At 44.9% G+C, this 19,567-nt stretch overlaps 1 protein-coding gene across 5 annotated transcripts in view; it reads left to right on the forward strand.

Annotated features, from left to right (window-relative positions):
- PIEZO2 (piezo type mechanosensitive ion channel component 2) overlaps window positions 1–19,567 on the forward strand; it is a 405,850-nt gene that overhangs the window by 266,360 nt on the left and 119,923 nt on the right. For all 5 annotated transcript variants that reach the window (XM_058676955.1, XM_058676950.1, XM_058676952.1 and 2 more), the window contains 2 exons: window positions 16,760–16,922; window positions 19,374–19,493. In XM_058676955.1, the coding sequence (XP_058532938.1) occupies window positions 16,760–16,922; window positions 19,374–19,493 (283 nt within the window). The remainder of the gene's footprint in view (window positions 1–16,759; window positions 16,923–19,373; window positions 19,494–19,567) is intronic.

The raw sequence follows: 19,567 nt of genomic DNA on the forward strand, positions 1-19,567 counted from the left end.
CCCTGCCACCCACGTGAGAAATCCAGATGGGGTTCTGGGCTCCTGGCTTTGGCCCGGGCCTGGCTGGCAGCTGCAGCCACTGGAGCGTAAACCAGCAGTTAGAAGGTCTTTCGCTTTCTGTCATTCTCCTTTTCAGAGAAATACATTACATCAATGCTTTTTAAAGTTTATCAAAATTGTACATTTTCAGTAGATCTTGCTGAAAGTGTGTATTCTTATGATTTTTGTACCAAAACAAGCTAGCTTTTAACTCCACTTTCTACTGACTTTCTGAAGTACCTTTATATAATTACAATGGTGTGCCTTGCTGCCATTTTAACGTCTCTTTCAATAAATCATGAGGATTAGAACATGAATTATGTAGAGGACAAGTTCTTGTTTATTTCAGTGTGAAAACAATGTAAAAAAAACTAAAATTGCAACATTGAATTCATGATATGACAAAATAGCAGAATATAAAAAGGCACCTTAAATGTGTGACATCATTTATTACCTTTATGTTGTCTTTGTACTAGCCCTGATTTCCAAGTGTACTGTAGTGTGAGGAGGGATGAAGGCCTCCAGGCCTCCATGCTGGAGGTCTTTCTGGTTTCGAGACGCCAACAGTTCTTTAGAAAATGGAACATTGCCAGCTGCCCTGCTCTGAGCTCGGCTACAATTTGCTTTCCAAGAAGTTGCATAACGCAGGTTACTTAAGCGAATGCACTCTTGCAGCTCGGCTCGGGGTTACTCTGCCATGCCTCTCTTGCATTAGTGTGGCATGAGGTTTAGTCAAAGCGCACTGAAGACTAAATTGTTCTTAATGGAGTCCAGTTGGCAGGAGCCTCCCCTGAACACGGACCAGCAGTGTGGGCGAAAGCAAGACTAACGCTTGCCCTTTGGTGCTGTGAATGTCAATGGGCCCAACCACATGAAGCCTTTCTCATTCATCAATGCCTGCGCTAGTTTGTAAAGTCGTAGGGGTCTAATATGAGCAGACTAGAGGTTTCATTGGAGGTCCTGCATGGCTAAATGGTTTGTGAGGACCCACGTCCCGACGCAGTGGGGTCTGCTTTGTGCACAGAGGCAGTTATGTCCTCTGGTGGAGCCTGTACCCTGGATGTCTGTCCATCCATGCTACCTGAGACTTCTCCTCGCCTTCCACAGCTACAGCTTGCATAAAGAGATGCAGGGAAGATTTCCCTTTGCCCTGTTGAGGGCAACTCCCAGGGAAGACCTCCTTTCTGATTTTCATGGAGATGTCCTGGTCTCAGTTGTGGGCTCATTATACAGGGTCCGCAGCTACAGAGAACAGCGCACTGTAGACACACCTGACTGCAGGCAGGGGCCATGCTTCGTGGGTGGCTTCGTTCCAGCCATCAAGGATCAAATAAGTTCTACTCCGTTAACAAGATGAAGGTCGTGCGCATGCTCCGGTGCTCACTCTCTGGAGCTCCACACAGCTCGGATTGACCTTGCTGCTTCCTGGGCAAAAGCCCATTTGAACTCTGCACATCTGGTTCCTTATCTGTGAGCTGGGAATGAAAACTGGGCCTGGTTTAGAGCAGGCGCTGAGCTCAACAGAAGTGTGTGCACCCAGTGCTTGGCAAGCAGTGCGGGAGAGGTGCAGACTTGGAGGCTGATTCCTCCAACATTGTTGCTGCTCTTGGAGCTCATCTCGAATCACAGCGGCAGTTCCCTGGACACGTGACCCCTTGTACTGTTTTCTTCCCTGGAAATGCTCTCTGCTTTGTCTTCTCTCGGGCGCCTGCTCTTCCCTTCAACCCTGACTTGGGTGTCTCCTCCAGCAAACTGCCCCAGCCCTCTTCAAGCTCGCCGCCCTGGCACGGCGCCCTGGCACGTGCTGTGTCTGAGTGAAGTCATCTGCTTGCCCTTGTGTCGCCCCCTGGAGGCCTGGATCTTCAGGACTGTGATGCAACCCTTTTAGCTTGGGTGCACTAAGCAGTTCAGTGTTACTGACCTCGCAGTCAGCTCTCAGGAGCTCTGTGTTCAAGCTCATTTGTCCTGCTGTTGGCTAAGCCCTGGCTTTTTATCTCATTGCGTGTCAAAATGAGATGAAAAGTTGGGTTTCCTGAACTCCAAACTCCAGCAGCAGTTGACTGCAAAATGTCTTCAAAAACCGTTTTCCAGAGAGATCACTGCCAATTTTGATATGCTCACTGTATTCCCACTGCCATGATCATGGTATAAGCCCTGATTAGTGCATCCTAGGTTCCGTTAGCAACGAAGCAAGGCTGTGAGATGAGAAGCTGTGCTTCCCACACTGTGATGTTGGCAAATGGTTACCTTTTGCATTCGCAAACATGATAGCTTTAAATCCATTTATTTAGGAAACTCAGGAATCCCTTTATCTCTGACGGTTAAAATAAACAGGTTGGAGGGGTAAATGGCTTCACATTGGGGTCTTCACTTCAAGTTCAATGTGGTTGTTGTAACCTGCTTTGCTTCTCAGTGCTGAGAGAATTCCGACTGTGTTTCTTCATCAGGAAAGGTGTGTGGGGAGCTGATCTGGAACAGACACTAGGACATCTTTCCTGAGGAAAGCTGCAGACACCTGTGCTGGGGAGCCAGTAGGCAACCGGGAAATGTCCCCGCCACTCTCCTCATGCAGTGTTTTTGTTTGCTTGCTTGCTGGTTGTACATGTACCCAGCACACAGCTGGTAGGTCTGAACCTGGGAGCCAGCGCTTCCTCTCAGTCTCCCACGTAGGTTCAGGGATCAAAGGCATTGGGTCATGGTGACTGTACTCTTGATCCAAGAAGATAGTCTCGGATAAATGTAGGACTAATTTTTTGTGTGTGTATTCTTATAAAACACAACATATTCCTTAACTAGAATTCAGTGGAAGGTGTCTGTGTGTGTAGTGGAGAAAATGTCAATCATAGTAGCTTTCTTACAAGTTTGTCATACATATCAAATGATTTACTAACAAGGTATTTTTTTGTTTTGTTTTGTGTTTTTAAAGATTTTATTGTTATTGGAAAGCCGGATATACAGAGAGGAGGAGAGACAGAGAGGAAGATCTTCCATCCGATGTTTCACTCCCCAAGTGAGCTGCAATGGGCCGGTATGCGCCGATCCGAAGCCGGGAACCTGGAACCTCTTCCGGGTCTCCCACGCGGGTGCAGGGTCCCAAAGCTTCGGGCCGTCCTCGACTGCTTTCCCAGGCCACAAGCAGGGAGCTGGATGGGAAGTGGAGCTGCCGGGATTAGAACCGGTACCCATATGGGATCCCGGGGCTTTCAAGGCGAGGACTTTAGCCGCTAGGCCACGCCGCCGGGCCCCTAACAAGGTATTTTAAAGAGTTTGTGAAAGAATAGGATTAGATAAGCTTCTAGCATATGAAGAAATACACAGAGGAGTTCTAATATATTTTTGTGGTTATTCTTTTTCTAAACTTATTCCAAATGGTTGTTAGTGAATACATAGCAAACTGTCCCTGTATGGGTTTTATTTAGATTTTTTCTACATTAAAAATGAATCCCAGATTAGGGATGATAGCATTTTCATTGAAACAGTGTTGTTTTAAGTAAGATAACAATGTATGAAAAAATGAATTCCAAAGAGTGCCTTTGAGAAAGGGCGTTGGAGAGCAACAGAATGGTGTAGCAATCAAGCCTTTTATTGGAAAGTGTGCTGGTATTGTTTGTTAGAATTAAGGTCTTCGTTCCTTTTCTGTATTTTAATGAATCAAGTAACACCTCATTAATTTTCCAGTTCAGCTGTAGATAAGCCAATTGGGCTGCCCTGTGAAGTATTTGGAGAGTAAATATTCGGAGATATATTGCTTCACAACTGTTTGGATTGTTCGAATGTGGCTCCTGCAGCGATTCTGCTGTTGTATCTCCGTGTTAGTTCCCGGCAACCATGACTCAAGGGTGAGATTAGTTCTGAGCAGGAGAGCCAAGATGTTGGTTTCTCCCTCAAGAGTTGCCCTGAAGAAGCCCTCGGCTAAAAAAGAAAAGAAAAAAGAAAGCAAATGTTGCCAAAAACTTGCTCAGTACAAAGTAGGCCTAATCTGCAATAAAGTGTATCTCCCTAAAGGTTACAGTTTGATAGCTTTTCACATAAACACACGTCAAGTTGCTACACAGAGCCGTCATTCCCAGCCATTTCCCCATATCCTTTTTTTTTTGTAATTGCTAATTGTGTCTCCTACTTTCCCCATCCCATATCCAGGCAACCAGGGGTCTGCTTTCTGTAACTAGCTGAGTTTAAATTGCTAGGATTTCAGCGAAGTTCAGCCCTTACAGCTACACTCAGTTACTGGAGGGAAGGGGGGGGCAGCCTAGCTCCTCTCACGTGGCCCAGGGACTCTGAGATTCAGTCATGATTTTTTTTTTTGCAAAGATTCCCACTTTTACAGTATGCCTTCATGAAGTGTACTTACTGCTCAGTCTTTTTTTTTCTTAGATGTCTTGGGCCTTTCTGCTAAAAAATAAAGCTCCTTGCTCAGTCATCTACATATCTACCTGGAGCACCTTTGCTGTGTGTCAAAATACAAGAGCAAATGAGCTGGCCAATGCGCTGGGAAGTGAGATGCTCTTTCTCAGGGTTCCTCCAAATGAACTTTAGGGCTTTATAGCGAAGGCAGATGTAGGGCTAACTACCGTCTACTCCCCCACCTGCCACCTGCCACTGCTATGTGGTCTGGCAAAGCAGCTGCAAGAGCAAGGGGAACACTTGGCAACCATCAGCGTAAGAGCAGGCTAGTGTGGAGCCGGCTTCCTGAAGACATTCAACCGTGTTTGAGGGCTCTTTCTTCCAACGACAAGGGTAGTGTCTTATTTATCCAGGTATTCCCACCACACAAATACTTGCTGAACAAAAGAACTAAGTCCTGCAAAGGACCGTCCCCTGACTCCTGACCTTTCTTAGAGTTTCCTGATAAAGTCAGCGATACCTCCTAAGAAATGCTTGATCATGCAAATCTTGCACCTTTTTGAGAAACACAGAGTATATTTATGCACTCCTAGCTGATATCCCTCCCACAGAGAGCCCACTTCTCCTATGCTGTAGATGAGTACAGCGTGTCATTGCACTGGATTGTGGACAACTGTGACACGGTGGTGTCTAGCTTTAAGCCCAGAAAGCATAATGCAAATGCTAAGCATTGTGATATCACCATCAGTACACAATCTGTCACTGTCATAATGTGGTCTTTTGTTAGTAGTTTGATAAGTATCACCAGTTATTTCATCCAAGAAGTAGGCTGGTATGATGTGGAAGCCAGTTATGCCCCTTCCCTGTCAGGAACCGTCACTCTCCATGAAGAGTGGCAGCAACGGCAGGTGCCTTGCAGAGCTGTGGTGTCACACAGCTGCCCTTGACTCCGAAGACCCGTCTGCTTGCTGCTGTTGGTCTCCTTTTCCACTTTGTAGTTCTGTTGGTTATTAACTACCTAGGATATGCAAATGAGGCATTTAGAGTCTTGATAGTTACTTAAGGAAAATTATGTGTGTGTGTGTGTGTGTGTGTGTGTGTGAGAGAGAGAGAGAGAGAGAGAGAGAGAGAGGGGTGGAAGTGCCTACCTTTCCCTTGTGCCCAGAGTACAACAAAGATTGCGTGAGTGCTGCAGGGAGAGAGGCCTCATTGTCCTTTGTAGCAGCACAGGAGCCCAGCAGGCCAATAGTCTGGCCCTCCCTCATTCTCCACGTCTCTCTCAGAGGTGAAAATATGTTCAGGCAAGGCACGCAGAACATAATCAAAGCATTTATGGAACATAATTATTCTCTTGTGATTCCTTGCTGTGATGTAGAGAGAGATTATCCATGCAGTTAGGTGGAAGACACTTTTCAAGGTCTGCATTTGTCTACGCCAGTCTCTTCTGAATACTATACTTCTTCCACTGAGTGCAAAAGTGTCCCTTGGCCAGAATACGCTTATTGGAAAAAGGTATCGGACTCAATCGTAGCAAATTAGAACACAGTTAGACACATGTGTCCCCTCAAAACTTCAAAGGCTTGATGTGGGACCCAGGGGACTCTGTGCAAAGTTTTCCAGGCTTGAAAAAACAATGTAGTGTGAAACCCATCAGGTTACAGTTTTCTCACACACACAGAAATGTGTCCATGGCTTTAGCAAGGAAACACATTTAAAGCCCAAGTCAGAAAAATCATGAAAAAAGATGGTTAAACTCTGGCTCTGTTTTTCATATGATGCAATGTGGCTGAGGTGCGAGAGAAGGAATTGGAACCAAGGTAGCAAGAATTCAAGTGAAAAAGGCGGCATTGTACTCATTTAGATGGCGCTTTTTCAGAAAACATCCCTCCATGAGTTTCAGGATTGCTCTCCTGGAGATGCTTGGATAACAGTGAGGACATTTCATAAAATGCTTGAAACACGGAGATTGATTCTTGCGGATGCTGCACCACCCACACTGTTCTGACACTTGTCTTTTCTCTCATTCACGCCTCAAAGTCAGTTGGGTTGCCTCCACCAGCAGTTAGGTTTCAGATCTTTATTTACACTGTTCGTACCATACATAGACTTCTGTACTGGGGAGATTTAGGGGCTCCTTCCAGGAGTGCCCAGGCTTTCTTGCTATCCCCAGCATCTCAAAGGACAGGCCATCAGTCTGGTGGGAACAGTCATTGGTCCTCCTGGTACTCTGTCTCTTTGGCGTTGATGGAGCTCCCTGCTGGTGGCTGGGTTCAGACAGTGACTGAATGGTGAGAGCAGGCAGCTGGGTGCAATGTGAAAAGGAGTTTGCAAGCGATTCTGTTTTCCCATGAGAAAGGGCCATTTTCTTCCTGTAAGATCCACTAAATTCAAAGGCTCTTCGTAATGTAGCATAGATAACTATTCTCAAAGAAGGAGTGAGAGCCATAGAAATGGAGCCTTCTCGAAGTCTGGATCCCTGAGTTCTGTGCCTGTTTGCAAGGAGACCACATATCAACCTCCCCTTGTCACTTTCCTGGCATGGAAAGCATTGGTGACTCACTTCTGTGCCAACAGTGTTTCCTTGTCTACTTGTGGAAGTGAACACATTGACCATGAGTGTGAGAGTGTGCTGGTGTAACAATGGAAGGATCAAGGTGTTTCCAAAAACTGTCCCCAGCTGGGAGTGTTCCCAGTGGCTGTCTTCCTCTTTATTGATCTCACATGGATGAGAGAAGTGTGAGTTCTTTGGAAAGCGGTATAATACCACCAGTGGGACATGACATGATACGATCAGTTGTCGAACCTCCCACCAGCCACCTCCACAACCTTCAACCCAAGCCATGCCAAAATCCTCCACCCAGGGTGAGAGGGAAAGCAGTTCCAGCCATCTTGCCCAAGACCCTAGCTTGCCAGCACCTCCAGATGGTGCTCATTTGTGACCCTGGAAAAATTCAATATTTTTGTCATATTTGGCCATCACCATCATGGTGGTAGCAGTGGCTATAGTTTCCTGAGCAATTATTCTTCTTATTATTTGACATGTAAGAACCTCATTACCTTCATCTAGTAATTAGCAACAAAGGAGTAGAGTTAACAATGAATTGTCAGTACATATTTTCAGGGAGATCTGATTTCTCCTGTTAGAGTTTCTCGTCGGGGTGGTAGCTGACCTTGTGGAAGTCATGTCTGGCTCAGAAGAGCTGGGACAGCGTGCTGTGTATAAGCAGGAGGGGAGGGAAAAAAGTAAGAGTTCAGTGATAGCTGAGATCCTTCTCAGCTCACAAATACTGATGATGTGAAATCGATCCAGGAGCCCCACACTTAGTGAACCAATAAATGTGATATTGCTTGGTAAGAGCAGCCATCCTCAATAACAACAATAATGCGTGGGGGATCGTGTGAATGTAATTCAGGACACATAAGTTGCTTGCTAAGGGGAGTGGCTGAGAGGTGATTTACTCTATTTTGTAGGAATTTGTGCATGCCACCGGGTAACTGGGAGAATTGCCACAAACTGCTTGCCAGATCAATTTTCCTTCATAATGTGGTTGGAAGAAAATTGACACTGAGGTGACACTGGTTTACTGGGATTCATATAGAGCAGTTTCCATCATTGACATCGACACCATAGAGCAAGCAAATGCTTCAAATCAAGAAAATTACCAGAAAAACTTCCAAGGGGTCCTTGTCATGGAGCACTGGCTTGAACATTGCTGATCTGCATTGGGTGTCAGTTAAAATTATGAGGAATATAAATGACCAACATAAGAACCTGTAGAGCTAAGTTTGGTCGCAGGAGTATTGCCAGTGTAACAGTGTGTACATGTTCTAGTGAGGCAATGCTTGAGAAATAGAGAGCAGGTGTCTGGAAAATGTCTCTGCCTTTATAGAAAGCCCTGCATTATGTTTGACACACTGCTCGGTGGCTTCTAGCTCAATATTCTAAATTTGGAATGTCTGTTTCTCAGCCTACATCTCCCATCTCCTTACCAGAAAGATCAAGGTCATGGAAGTGACCTTCAACAGGGAAGAGCCACTTAGACCATCTGGGCTGCTGTAACAAAACCGCTCTGGACTGGATGGCTTCGTGAACATCCACAGCTCACATTTCTGGGGTCTGCAATGTCCAAGACAAAGAATTAGCAGACCCAGTGTCTGATGAGCGTCTGCTTCCTTTTTGGTCCGCAAACACTCCTCTTCTTGCTCTGTCTTCATTGGAACGGTCAGAGACATGCAAGGACCCCTTGTGTAGACATGAGTCCCTTCCCAAGGACTCTACCACTGTGCTTGGTGCACCTCCCATTGCCCCACCTACAGACACTGTCTTCTTGGGCCTTAGACTTCGGTGCATGAATTTTGAATGCAGATGGGCATTCAGACCACAGCAGAGCTGTGGGAATGCACTTGTGGAAGGGAAGGGGAAAAGGCTACTAGATGCTTCTTGTGCAAATCAGAGAAAAAGAAACTGTAAGGAAGAGTCTTTCCCTTGCCAAGGTGCCTGAGGAGAAACGGGTGGCGAGTCAAGCAGTGGAGGTCCTGCCACCCGCATGGGAGGCCCAGATGCAACCCCTGGCTCCTGGCTGCATCCTTGCCCATCCCCAGGCGTGGAGGCCATTTGCGTAGTGAACCAGAGAATGGATCTCTTTCTTCTTGTCTTGCAAGTGAATAAATTAAATAAATTAACATGTTAAGAAATAAACAGTTGAATGTCACGAGCAAACTCACCACCAAGTCACTATAGCAACAAAGTTCTTCAGAGAAAAAAACGTAAACTGACATTATAAAATACTCGTACCCTAAGGCAGGGTTAGCATTGAATAAACTTGTGCAAGCTCTCAACAGCTTATCTTGTTGATAGTCACAAATGGTAGCTAACATCAGCATTTAATAGTTAAAGATAGGGTGTTGAAGTCTGATTTCATAATGACCTGCTCGCCTTAACATTTTATTAGTTAATATTTTAAAATTTTTAATTTAAAGTAATTGTACAATCCAAAGTTGTCAGAGTTCAAATGCCCACTAATTACCTTGGATACTGGTTGGCGGCCTGTTCATTCTTCCCAATAGTCATATTAACCGTAGGGGCAATTCAGGCCTTGATAATGCAGTTGCCAGAGGAACTGTAAGCTAAGGAGGAACGTCTGGGCCTAAGCAAGCCGACGTCAGAGGCATTACGATAGAGCCTCCACTTCATGAAAACCTCTGCTGGTTTTTTTTTAAAGTTTATTGTGACTTCAAGCTAAGGCAATTTCATTTAAGAGACATGATCGAAACTAAAAATCTTAAACAGAATATGCGCTGAATCTTTATTTATTTTAAGCTATGACAATAAAAACTGTGTTTTGTTACCATTCAGGTAGAGGAAGAGCGGGCAGAGGATAGAAAAAAAAAAAAAAACTTGATCCTTAGGTGCCTGAAATTTTCCCACACAATTTATCTTCCAAGTTTTTTTTTTTTCCCCCCAAGATATTCATATTTGTTTAAAAGACACCTCCTTCAAGACCCTCTCTGGGCCACTGTGGTTTTAGATAGCTTCACACCTTCAAACACAAGTAAATCAAGAGGCTGAATCTTTTCTTCTGCACCAAGAGTTGCCCGCGGAAGTGGGGCCTTCCCACGTGGTCTTTCAAGGTTCCTGCACGCTGGGTACTCAGCTACATCCAGTGAGCGAATCTCAGTGCTCAGTGACTATGGCCAGGGGCTGGGTCACTTCGTTGTCATTGTTGTTTCCCGGTTCCATCATTTTCTTGAAAACTCATGTGGGGTTGCTTGCTCGGTGTCTGCTGGCAAGATCCTTTCTAGGGAATTGACTACCAGCATATTATCCCTGCGCTGCTTTGAGGTCTGACGGAGCAACAGCTTCTCTGTCCAGCGAAGGGGACATCAACAAACTCTTCAGCGTCTTGTTTCTGACCTGGACCCTGAGTTGGTACTGCAAGCCTAAACTTCCAGAGAGCCGCCACCTGCCTCTCCTGAACTATTTTCTTTGTCACTTCTTCTTCCATTCATTTCTGCATTTATTGCAATGAGACTATTAAAGTGTGCTTTGCCTAGAGAATTATTTGCCCCAAACTTAACATTTTATGCTAGTTGAAATAATAGATATTGATCAGCTTCATAAGTGGGTTTAAAACTTACCTTGGACTTGCATGGTGCTCCTTGTACACTTGATCCCCTAATTGGCTGATGCTACGTGAGTGGAAAAATGTGCCAACCTGCAGGAGGCCTGGTCATAAAGAGCGCTGATCTCTTGAGAAGAAATGGTTAAGCTAGACCTGGTGTGTACCACTGCATGCCATTAAGATGGTAACTGCAGGAAAACATAGAGTATGCAGTAACAGGTGATGGCACGTGTTCCACAAACAACTGGAATGGTCCTATGATTCAACAATTCCAATTATAACAAAAGAGATCCCCAAATTTGGGCTGTGTTTCTGAAAAGCATTCCAAGCCAGGTCTTAAAGCGATATTTATCACCGCACTATCCATTATCATCAAAAGATGGAAGTGTCCCTGGCAAATGAATGGGTAAAAAGTATGATGTTATTTGAATATGTATCTCAGTTCTCATAATCCAAGCTCTTCCCCCACAGAAAAAAGAATTCATAGCGGAGGCATAAAAAAAACAACAGTGCACAAGGGAGAGCAGGATTTATTTAAAACAAGGTATGAGCCTGTGAGCCCTCCCCAAGAGGTGCTACCGTGAGTGTGTCGGAGCTGCCCAGGAGGGAGGCCAGAGAGGGACCCACGGTGCAAAAGGACCTCTTGGACGTGTAACTAGTCTCTTAAGGAGTATAGAGGGAGTCCTAACTGAATAGAGGAATGAAGTTTGGGGTTTAGCATGCATGATGTTTTCTGGAAGTTTTACGGTGGCTTCGTGTCTTCATTTCCAGCGGGGCCATAATGAGAAGGTGAGTGTACTGAGTGCCATGCAAGGGGTGGGGTACTAAATCTACGCAGTGAATAGAAAGCCTCCAGTTTCTGTATCCCTACCTAATCTTCCCGCCTAGTTCTCACATAGCCCTATGTATGTAAGGGAAATATTATTCTGTCTTAGAGTGAAATGAGATCCTGATACATTTTATAACACGGATGAGTCTTAAGGTCATTATACGAAGTAAGATAAGCCACTGACCGAAAGACAAACATTGTGTGAGTCCGTGCAGGTGAGTTAGCCAGTAGCCGGATGGTGGAGCGGTAGTTTCCGGGGCTTGGCAGCAGTAAGGGGGAAAGGAGCCATTGTGTAGCAGAGAGTTTCACAGCTGGCAACCTTGTGGAGACCACTACACAACAGTGTGAATGTGCTTCTCATTGCTGGGCCATCAGAGAGGATTGCCAACATGTTCCTGGGAAAACGGGATGGAAAGATAAGTTTATTTTTTACATCCCCAATGTATGCAATCCCGTTTTTTCATAGTCCCATGAATTTATGAAGGTCGCTTACACACTTTCGCATGGCTACACGATCCATTTTATGAGTATTTGGCATTAGTTTCAATATTACGTATTCTTTGCAAACGATTGGGTTCCTGTGGAGACCAAGCAGAAGTGGTCTGGAGTGAGCCTGAAAGCAGGTGGAGCTTTATAAATCTGCCAACATGTGCAAGCAGAGCTGAGCGCGTGCCAGTTCGTCAGCGCCATACACGCGCAGACGTTACAAGTGCTCAGAGGGACCAATAAGGGGCAGAGTGAGTGCTCCCTGGCGTCGGAAGGACTTCTCCGAGGAGCCCAGGGAGCAGCAGAGCTGAGAAATTAATTGCCTGATGCTAAAATGTGAGCTGGCGGGCTGGCCGGTGTGACACAGCGGGAGACACTGCCTGCTTCATGTCCCCTCCTGCCCCAAGCGTGGGGTGAGTGTTCGTGTACATCACCTGAGTGACGTGCATTTGAGGAATTGAAGAAATTCACCCTGGCTGCCTTACATGGTGCTCCTAGTGGGCATTTGAGTCATCGTAATCCTGGAATCTTAGTTTAACAACAACAAAGCCAGGGCCCGGCGGCATGGCCTAGCGGCTAAAGTCCTCGCCTTGAAAGCCCCGGGATCCCATATGGGCGCCGGTTCTAATCCCGGCAGCTCCACTTGCCATCCAGCTCCCTGCTTGTGGCCTGGGAAAGCAGTTGAGGACGGCCCAAGGCTTTGGGACCCTGCACCCGCGTGGGAGACCCGGAGGAGGTTCCAGGTTCCCGGCTTCGGATCGGCGCATACCGGCCCGTTGCGGCTCACTTGGGGAGTGAATCCTTGGACGGAAGATCTTCCTCTCTGTCTCTCCTCCTCCGTGTATATCTGGCTGTAATAAAATGAATAAATCTTTAAAAAAAAAAAAACAAAGCCAGTGTTATTTCTTATCTGTATATATTTATGGGTGACTCATTCCAAATTAAGGTTCATGATTCTTATTTGGAGTTAAAACAAAATGAAGATTTTTAAAATCTTTTTTCATTGATTTTTAATTATTGTTATTCTCCATGATACAATTTTGCAGATACAGGGATTCCTTCCTCCCCTTGCTCTTCCTCCCTCCCCATTTTCTGCTACCACCACGTCCCCATGTTACCACAGTAGTATAGTCCCTTTGTGACAGACACAAGGTTAACAGTGTGCTATTTGAGTGCATGATAGTATATGCATAGGCAAAGGTAGAAAGTGCACGATCTAGCTCACTGCCTCATTGGGAATGCTTTAAACATTTATTTATTTGAAAGGCAGAGCGACAAAACACACACACACACACACACCCCTTCCATCCTCTGGTTCGCTCTTCAAATGGCAGCAGTCTCTAGGACTTGAGCAGGCTGAAACCTAGAAGATGGCAGGAACTCAGCCACTGGGTTACCCTCTGCTCCTGCCCAGGCACACTGGCTGAGAGCGGGCTCAGAAGCGGATCAGGACTTGAACCAGCCCTGAGACAAGGGATGTGGGTGCTGCAATCAGGAGCTTAACTCAACGGAGCCTAACTCCCCTCCCAGAACGTAGACACTCTGGCCTTCTGTGTGCAACTCGTGATCTACTTTAGATCCATAAAGATGGGCTTTGGGTGTCTTTTAATCCTGTGTGTGTCTCTGTTTCTCAGGCCTCTAAAATGGAAGTTAGGGTTCAAACACCAGCTGCACTTCTCCGGAAGTGCCACAGTGTACTTGTGGCCACAGCTGCTTCAAGTGTCCTTTGACATGCCAGTGGATTTCTGCAAAGTCTGCTCCACCATCCCCCAAATCACAGGGCTCATCAGCCATGCCAGCTGTCTGGGATACTCAAAAGAACACTCACAGGAGATGAAATGTATTTTGCATACTTTGGTGCAAAATCCATACTTATAATGTTGACAACATGCATTTTCTGTGAACTCTTTTTGGGCGCCATGTTAAGGCATGCAGGTGGGGTTGGGTTAGGACTGGGGGTTCTACTAGAAGTCAGAGAGTCTGTGAAGAACTGTCCGGTTTGTTTCTTGGATGTGAATTGTCAAGGAGTGGGTAAAGCTAATTTGTCCTTGATGTTTGATTTGGCAACCCAAGAAAAGTTAAGACTATTGGCAAGAACCCTGGCAAAGCAAATAGAACCCTGGCAAGACCGAAGGCACTGAGATGTTGTGGAAAGATCCTAAAAATCCAGTGTAACTCAAGCTTGCGTGTCTGGTTGTTGAAAAAACCAGGTTGCTGAAGGCTGTGTGGCTGCTTTGTGTGGGTTGTTCCCCAGGTTGTAGAGGAGGGCAAAGGGAGCAGGCTGCACGTGAACTTGTACATCCTGAAGATGACTGACAACCTTCACCTAATGGGCTAGAAAGAAGCTGGAGCCAAGGAGACCGACCTCGGTTTTGTAATTGCCTACGAAGAGAAGTGAAGATCTCTTCCACAGGTGGGGAATGGGCTGTGAAACAAACAGCCTAAGAAGTTAGGGCAAGTGTGTTGTGTGTCCCTGAAAGGGGTGACCCTGACAACATCTCAGCAACCCTTCTGAGTTTCTCTTCTCTTTCATCTATTCATGTAGCTTTTTTTTGGACCAAAGGTCTCGCCCTTTGGCATTCTTTTTCTGCCTTTTCCCAGCACTTGTCCCCAACACACACAGAGAAGCGTTCCATCCATCCTGTAACACTGTTGGAGTTCAGAGAATGAGCTCCTGGAAGGTGGGCATATTGAGATCACTCCCCCTTGTGTTATCAAAGTCCAGATCCAATCTGCAAAAGTAAAAGACCAAGTAAACTAGGATACTGTGTAAAATCAGAGAGGAAGACCTTCCATTTGATGATTCAATCCCCAAGCAGCCGCAGCAGCCAGAGCTGTACCAATCTGAAGCCAGGAGCTTCTTCCAGGTCTGCCATGCAGGTGCAGGGTCCCAAGACTTTGGGACTCGACTGCTTTCTCAAGCCATAGATAAGGAGCTGAATGGGAAGTGGAGCAGCTGGGGATAGAACTAGCACCCATATGGGATCCCAATGTGTGCAAGGCGAGGATTTTAGCTGTTAGGCTACCGTAGGGTACCAGGCCCTATTGTGTAAAGTCTTACGTTGCAATGCCAGAAAGAATGTGAAATTCAGGTACACATTCTCCATCACCTGTATGAATCCTTTCCACAAAATCCAGTCAGGATGGGAGAGTGAGTGAGACAAGGAGAGAGAGAAACAGAGAGAGAGAGAGAGAGAGAGAGAAATCTTCAGTCTTAAGTAATCTCAAAGCTTGCTAGAAAAAAATTTTATGTGGTTATGTGGGACAACCATCAGCCAATCTACAAATATGATTCTCAGTGCTAATGTTGAAATATGTAAAGTCAGTTTGGAATAGATTACATTAGTGGCAAGGTATGAAGTGTTGATATAAGGTGAAGTTTACACACAGCTGCAGAAAGTTATATTAAATTTCTGATGGGACAAAACAGGTGTTTTTAAACTTGATGACTGATGAGATCATTTCTAGTGGATGTGCCAGGTGTGGGGGACCTGGTACCTTCCAGATCCTGCTTAGTTTAACCCAAAAGATTAGCCACGTCACTTGGTTGAAAATACAAAATCTTTTCACTCTGTTTAATGTGTACAAGAAATCTACATTGTAATTTTGGATTGCAAAAATTTTCAGAAAATTATATACTTCTTAACCAGATGTTACGATTTAGTGCTCAAGAAATCCTTCTTTTGAATGCTAACCATAAAAAAATGGATTTAAGAAATAACAAGACTAAATTGTAGTATGACTTTTTTCCAGAAAATGAATGAATTTTATTAATACATTGCTGTTTTACACAGCAAACATTAATTCTATTTAGAAAAAGCACCGAGAGTTGTATCGTGAAAGGAAACAGTCACCAAATGGAGGTTTTACAAGCGAAGAACATGAAATCTCAGGTTTTATAATTGAATGAAGAAAATAAAATAAAATAAAATAAAATTCAGATTATCAAAAAGATATGTGAGTTGGGGGGAATCCCAGTGCCTGTGGGACTGTGTCACAAAATGCAATGTAATTCATAAAAAAAAGGGGGGGGGGGGAAGACATGTGTTCTACCCCATATGTGAAAGAATTTGTCAGTCATGCTTTCTTATAAAAACAAACTGAATTTCTACACAAATCATACTTCGTGTGTTTTCTTATGATACAGTCAGAAACACTCATGGGACATGAGAAATAATCATTAAAAAAACCATTTCAAGATTTAACAAGCTCCATAAAATTCTATTTCAAAGCAAATGATTAATTGCAGAACCTTGAAAAAAATCAAATTACCCTCAAAAATGTTATTTGACAGAAATACATCTTCCAGAAATGTTGCTATGTAATACATATGACTCTCACGGCTTCACTTAGAACTATGTCCAGTTTCAATATTTATCCAATAATATCAACACTGGCTGAATAGCTAATGCTAAATCCAGCCAAAAACAAAATATTTGCTCATTTCGCCAGACTTAGTAATATGTTACCACATACTTGGCGTTTCAATAATGCATGATTTTAATAGCACTGACTGGCAATTTAGATGTTAATGTCCAATAGGTATCCAAAGATTTCATGTTTTCTATATTTTAACTGATGTAAGCATTGTCTCAAAATGTACAAACATATAATGCAAGGATGATCTATTTTGCATATAAGATATTTAAAATTTATGTAAAATATGTACTATGAAAAATGTGTATTGATTTCAAAACATTTTGCACTAAAATCATCTTTTAATTCCACTTTGTGTATTTCGAAGGGTGTGTAGATTTTATTTTAGCTGTATTTAATATCCTAAGATGTAGAGACATATACAGAAGTGCAACTGACACGTACAGAACACAATTTGTTACCCTAGGAATAGCCCACGAGTGCATTGAAAGCAAGATACTTCATTCATGTTGATGACAGAGCTTATTGTGTATTTTAAGCATCTTTCTTTGTTTTGAAACAGGTTGTTTGGCATCAAATCAGTCATTCAAACAGACTGTTCCAGTACTTGGAAAATCATAGTAAACCCAGACCTGTCATGGTACCATCATGCCAACCCCATCCTCCTGCTCGTGATGTACTACACGCTGGCCACGCTCATCCGAATCTGGCTCCAAGAACCCCTGGTAAGGACGCAAAGTTCTCGTGCTCTTGACTGCGTAGTAGCCTAGCGTGGCCAGGTGAAGGGACCCACTGTTTTACTTATTCTGCATTCTGGTGGCAGTGTTCCAGTTCTGCAGTGTTCTAGTTCTCAGAAGGGAAACTGGCTCCTCTTGCTTGCATAGCCCTGTGCTGTCAAGCATGGTAGAGTCACTCTTACTGAGCGATGACTGGGCACACAGGCGATGTGTTACCTCACGTGACCTGCTAAATAACTGATGAACAGGCATTATGCCCAGCTGACAGACCAAGAGAATAAAGTTAAACTAATGTGCTCTGAAATAATATCCTTATTGGATAGTACCAAGTGGTTGTCAACAAGACCAGGGTCTTAGAGACCACACATCTCCTATTGCAGGTGACTAGACTTTTCCAAGTTTCTTCTAACCCTCATGGCCTCTGAAGGTGCTGCCATAGTTGTGCTCTTTTGCACATCCAACTGCAAGGTGTGGGAATTATAATGTGCCCCATTGCTTTGGAGTTTAAATGTGTCCCTATGGGAAGGTTAGCAAGGCAAGAGTCATTGTGGGACGGGGCATGTCTTTTGCACTCAGTGGTACCAAGCATGCATCCGCTTTTATGTCTCCTAAATAGCTGGCAGGCGAAACTCGGCTGTAAAGTAGTTTATTGGCACAGGACAAAAGCAAGTTAAAGGTCGTACCATCTTCTTGTTCACCACCTGCAGGCATAGCTCAGATAGATTGGCAGGTCTTGCCAAGCCCAAGTCCCTAAGACCTAGCATGGCCTACTCTATCTCACTCTCAGCCTGGGACCTGGAGCTGTGGCTCTCCTCTGTTCACAGGCTTAAGCCCGCATAGCCATTTAGTCAGTCAGTCACTCAGTTAAAAGTATATTTTAGCAAAAATGTAGTGAAACCCACCTCTGTTGACTGCTAACCCAGGGGCCACCATCACAAGCAAGGCCTGTGTTTATGCAAACTGTGCACTCTCCAAGAGAAACGCAGTCTCAACAAAGTCACTAGACTCTCAGCCAGATGGTGGCCATGTCCATCTGCGGCACAGGTGCCATCTGCAGAAATGAGGCAGAAATCTTGCCACCCCCAGTGTCCCCACCCCATTGTGGGGGCATAACACAAGAAGTATGCTTAGAGTCTGTGGAGTCACCTTTGTTAGCAGGCTTCTCACGGTTGTGTAATGCTGCATAGACCGGAAAGAAATTTCATAACTCTCTTCTAACAACGTTAGTTTTCATTGGATGTGTTCCACAAACATACATGCGAATCTGCATGTTGTGTATACCTAAATTAAAATGTGCATCTAAGGGATTAACAGATACGCAGGAACTTAAAGAAGTTTGGAGAAAAATTTAATTTAATTTTCCCTGAAATTTTCGATGCTTCTTCAATACTGGCACAATTTCTAGACATTGTCTTACACATTCCAGAAATTACTTTTAAGGCATCTGATTAGCAAGAGTTCCCAGTACCTTGAGCCTTGTTTTAGCTCCACATGCACAGCGCCATAGTGAAGGCTCTTTTATGTTGTGGCCCCTTCAGGCCAATGTGCTTACATGGACTGTCTATGGGCAAGGCAGGCAGACAGAGAAAGAGCTTCCTCTTTGTCCTCTCTTGTAAACCACTTGCCTGGTCTAGGCAAACGTCTCATTTGACAAGGCACTTGATAGGCCCTTGCTGAATACCATGAGCAAACTCTAAAAGCTGGCATCTTTTTTTTTTTTTAAAGATTTATTCATTTTATTACAGCCAGATATACACAGAGGAGGAGAGACAGAGAGGAAGATCTTCCGTCCGATGACTCACTCCCCAAGTGAGCCGCAACGGGCCGATGCGCGCCGATCCGAAGCCGGGAACCTGGAACCTCTTCCGGGTCTCCCACGCGGGTGCAGTGTCCCAATGCATTGGGCCGTCCTCAACTGCTTTCCCAGGCCACAAGCAGGGAGCTGGATGGGAAGCAGGGCTGCTGGGATTAGAACCGGCGCCCATATGGGATCCCGGGGCTTTCAAGGCGAGGACTTTAGCCGCTAGGCCACGCCGCCGGGCCCAAAAGCTGGCATCTTTAACAAAGACCTTCTTAATTAAAGATTGCCAGTGACTGGCTCACAGTTAGCTGTATGATTTTTTTGAAAGCTTTTCTCTAAGAGCCATTTGCAGCGCTGCTTCCTTCGGAATGCACGTTGGGGTCTGTGGTTGTTTAATAACATCAGAACATGTTCTCAGTAGGCATCCTGGAACTTTTCATACCAATGTGTATATCAACCACAGGGCAGCATCTTAGCCATTTTAAAAAAGGATGTCTTCATAAAAGCTCACCTGCTGTATACATTCTCTTTGAAAACTAACCCTTAGGGAGCCAGAACTGAACAGCTTCCTACCGGCCTCCCCGCTGCCTGGGGAACCTCTTTGGCAAGCAGAGCTCTTCCTGTTGTTCCGATTCCAGGTGCAGGAGGACAAGGCCAAGGAAGAAGACAGAGCCCTGGCCTGTAGCCCCGTCCAGATCACAGCCGAGAGGAGGCGGAGCCTTTGGTATGCCACCCATTACCCAACTGATGAGAGAAAAGTAAGTTACGGAGAGAGGGTCACCATTTCCCAGCTTATTGGGCCAACTTTGTGTTGGGTGGTTGAATCTGAGCC

This window comes from Ochotona princeps, chromosome 18, assembly GCF_030435755.1.
Source record: "Ochotona princeps isolate mOchPri1 chromosome 18, mOchPri1.hap1, whole genome shotgun sequence".
Taxonomy (NCBI): Eukaryota; Metazoa; Chordata; class Mammalia; order Lagomorpha; family Ochotonidae; genus Ochotona; species Ochotona princeps.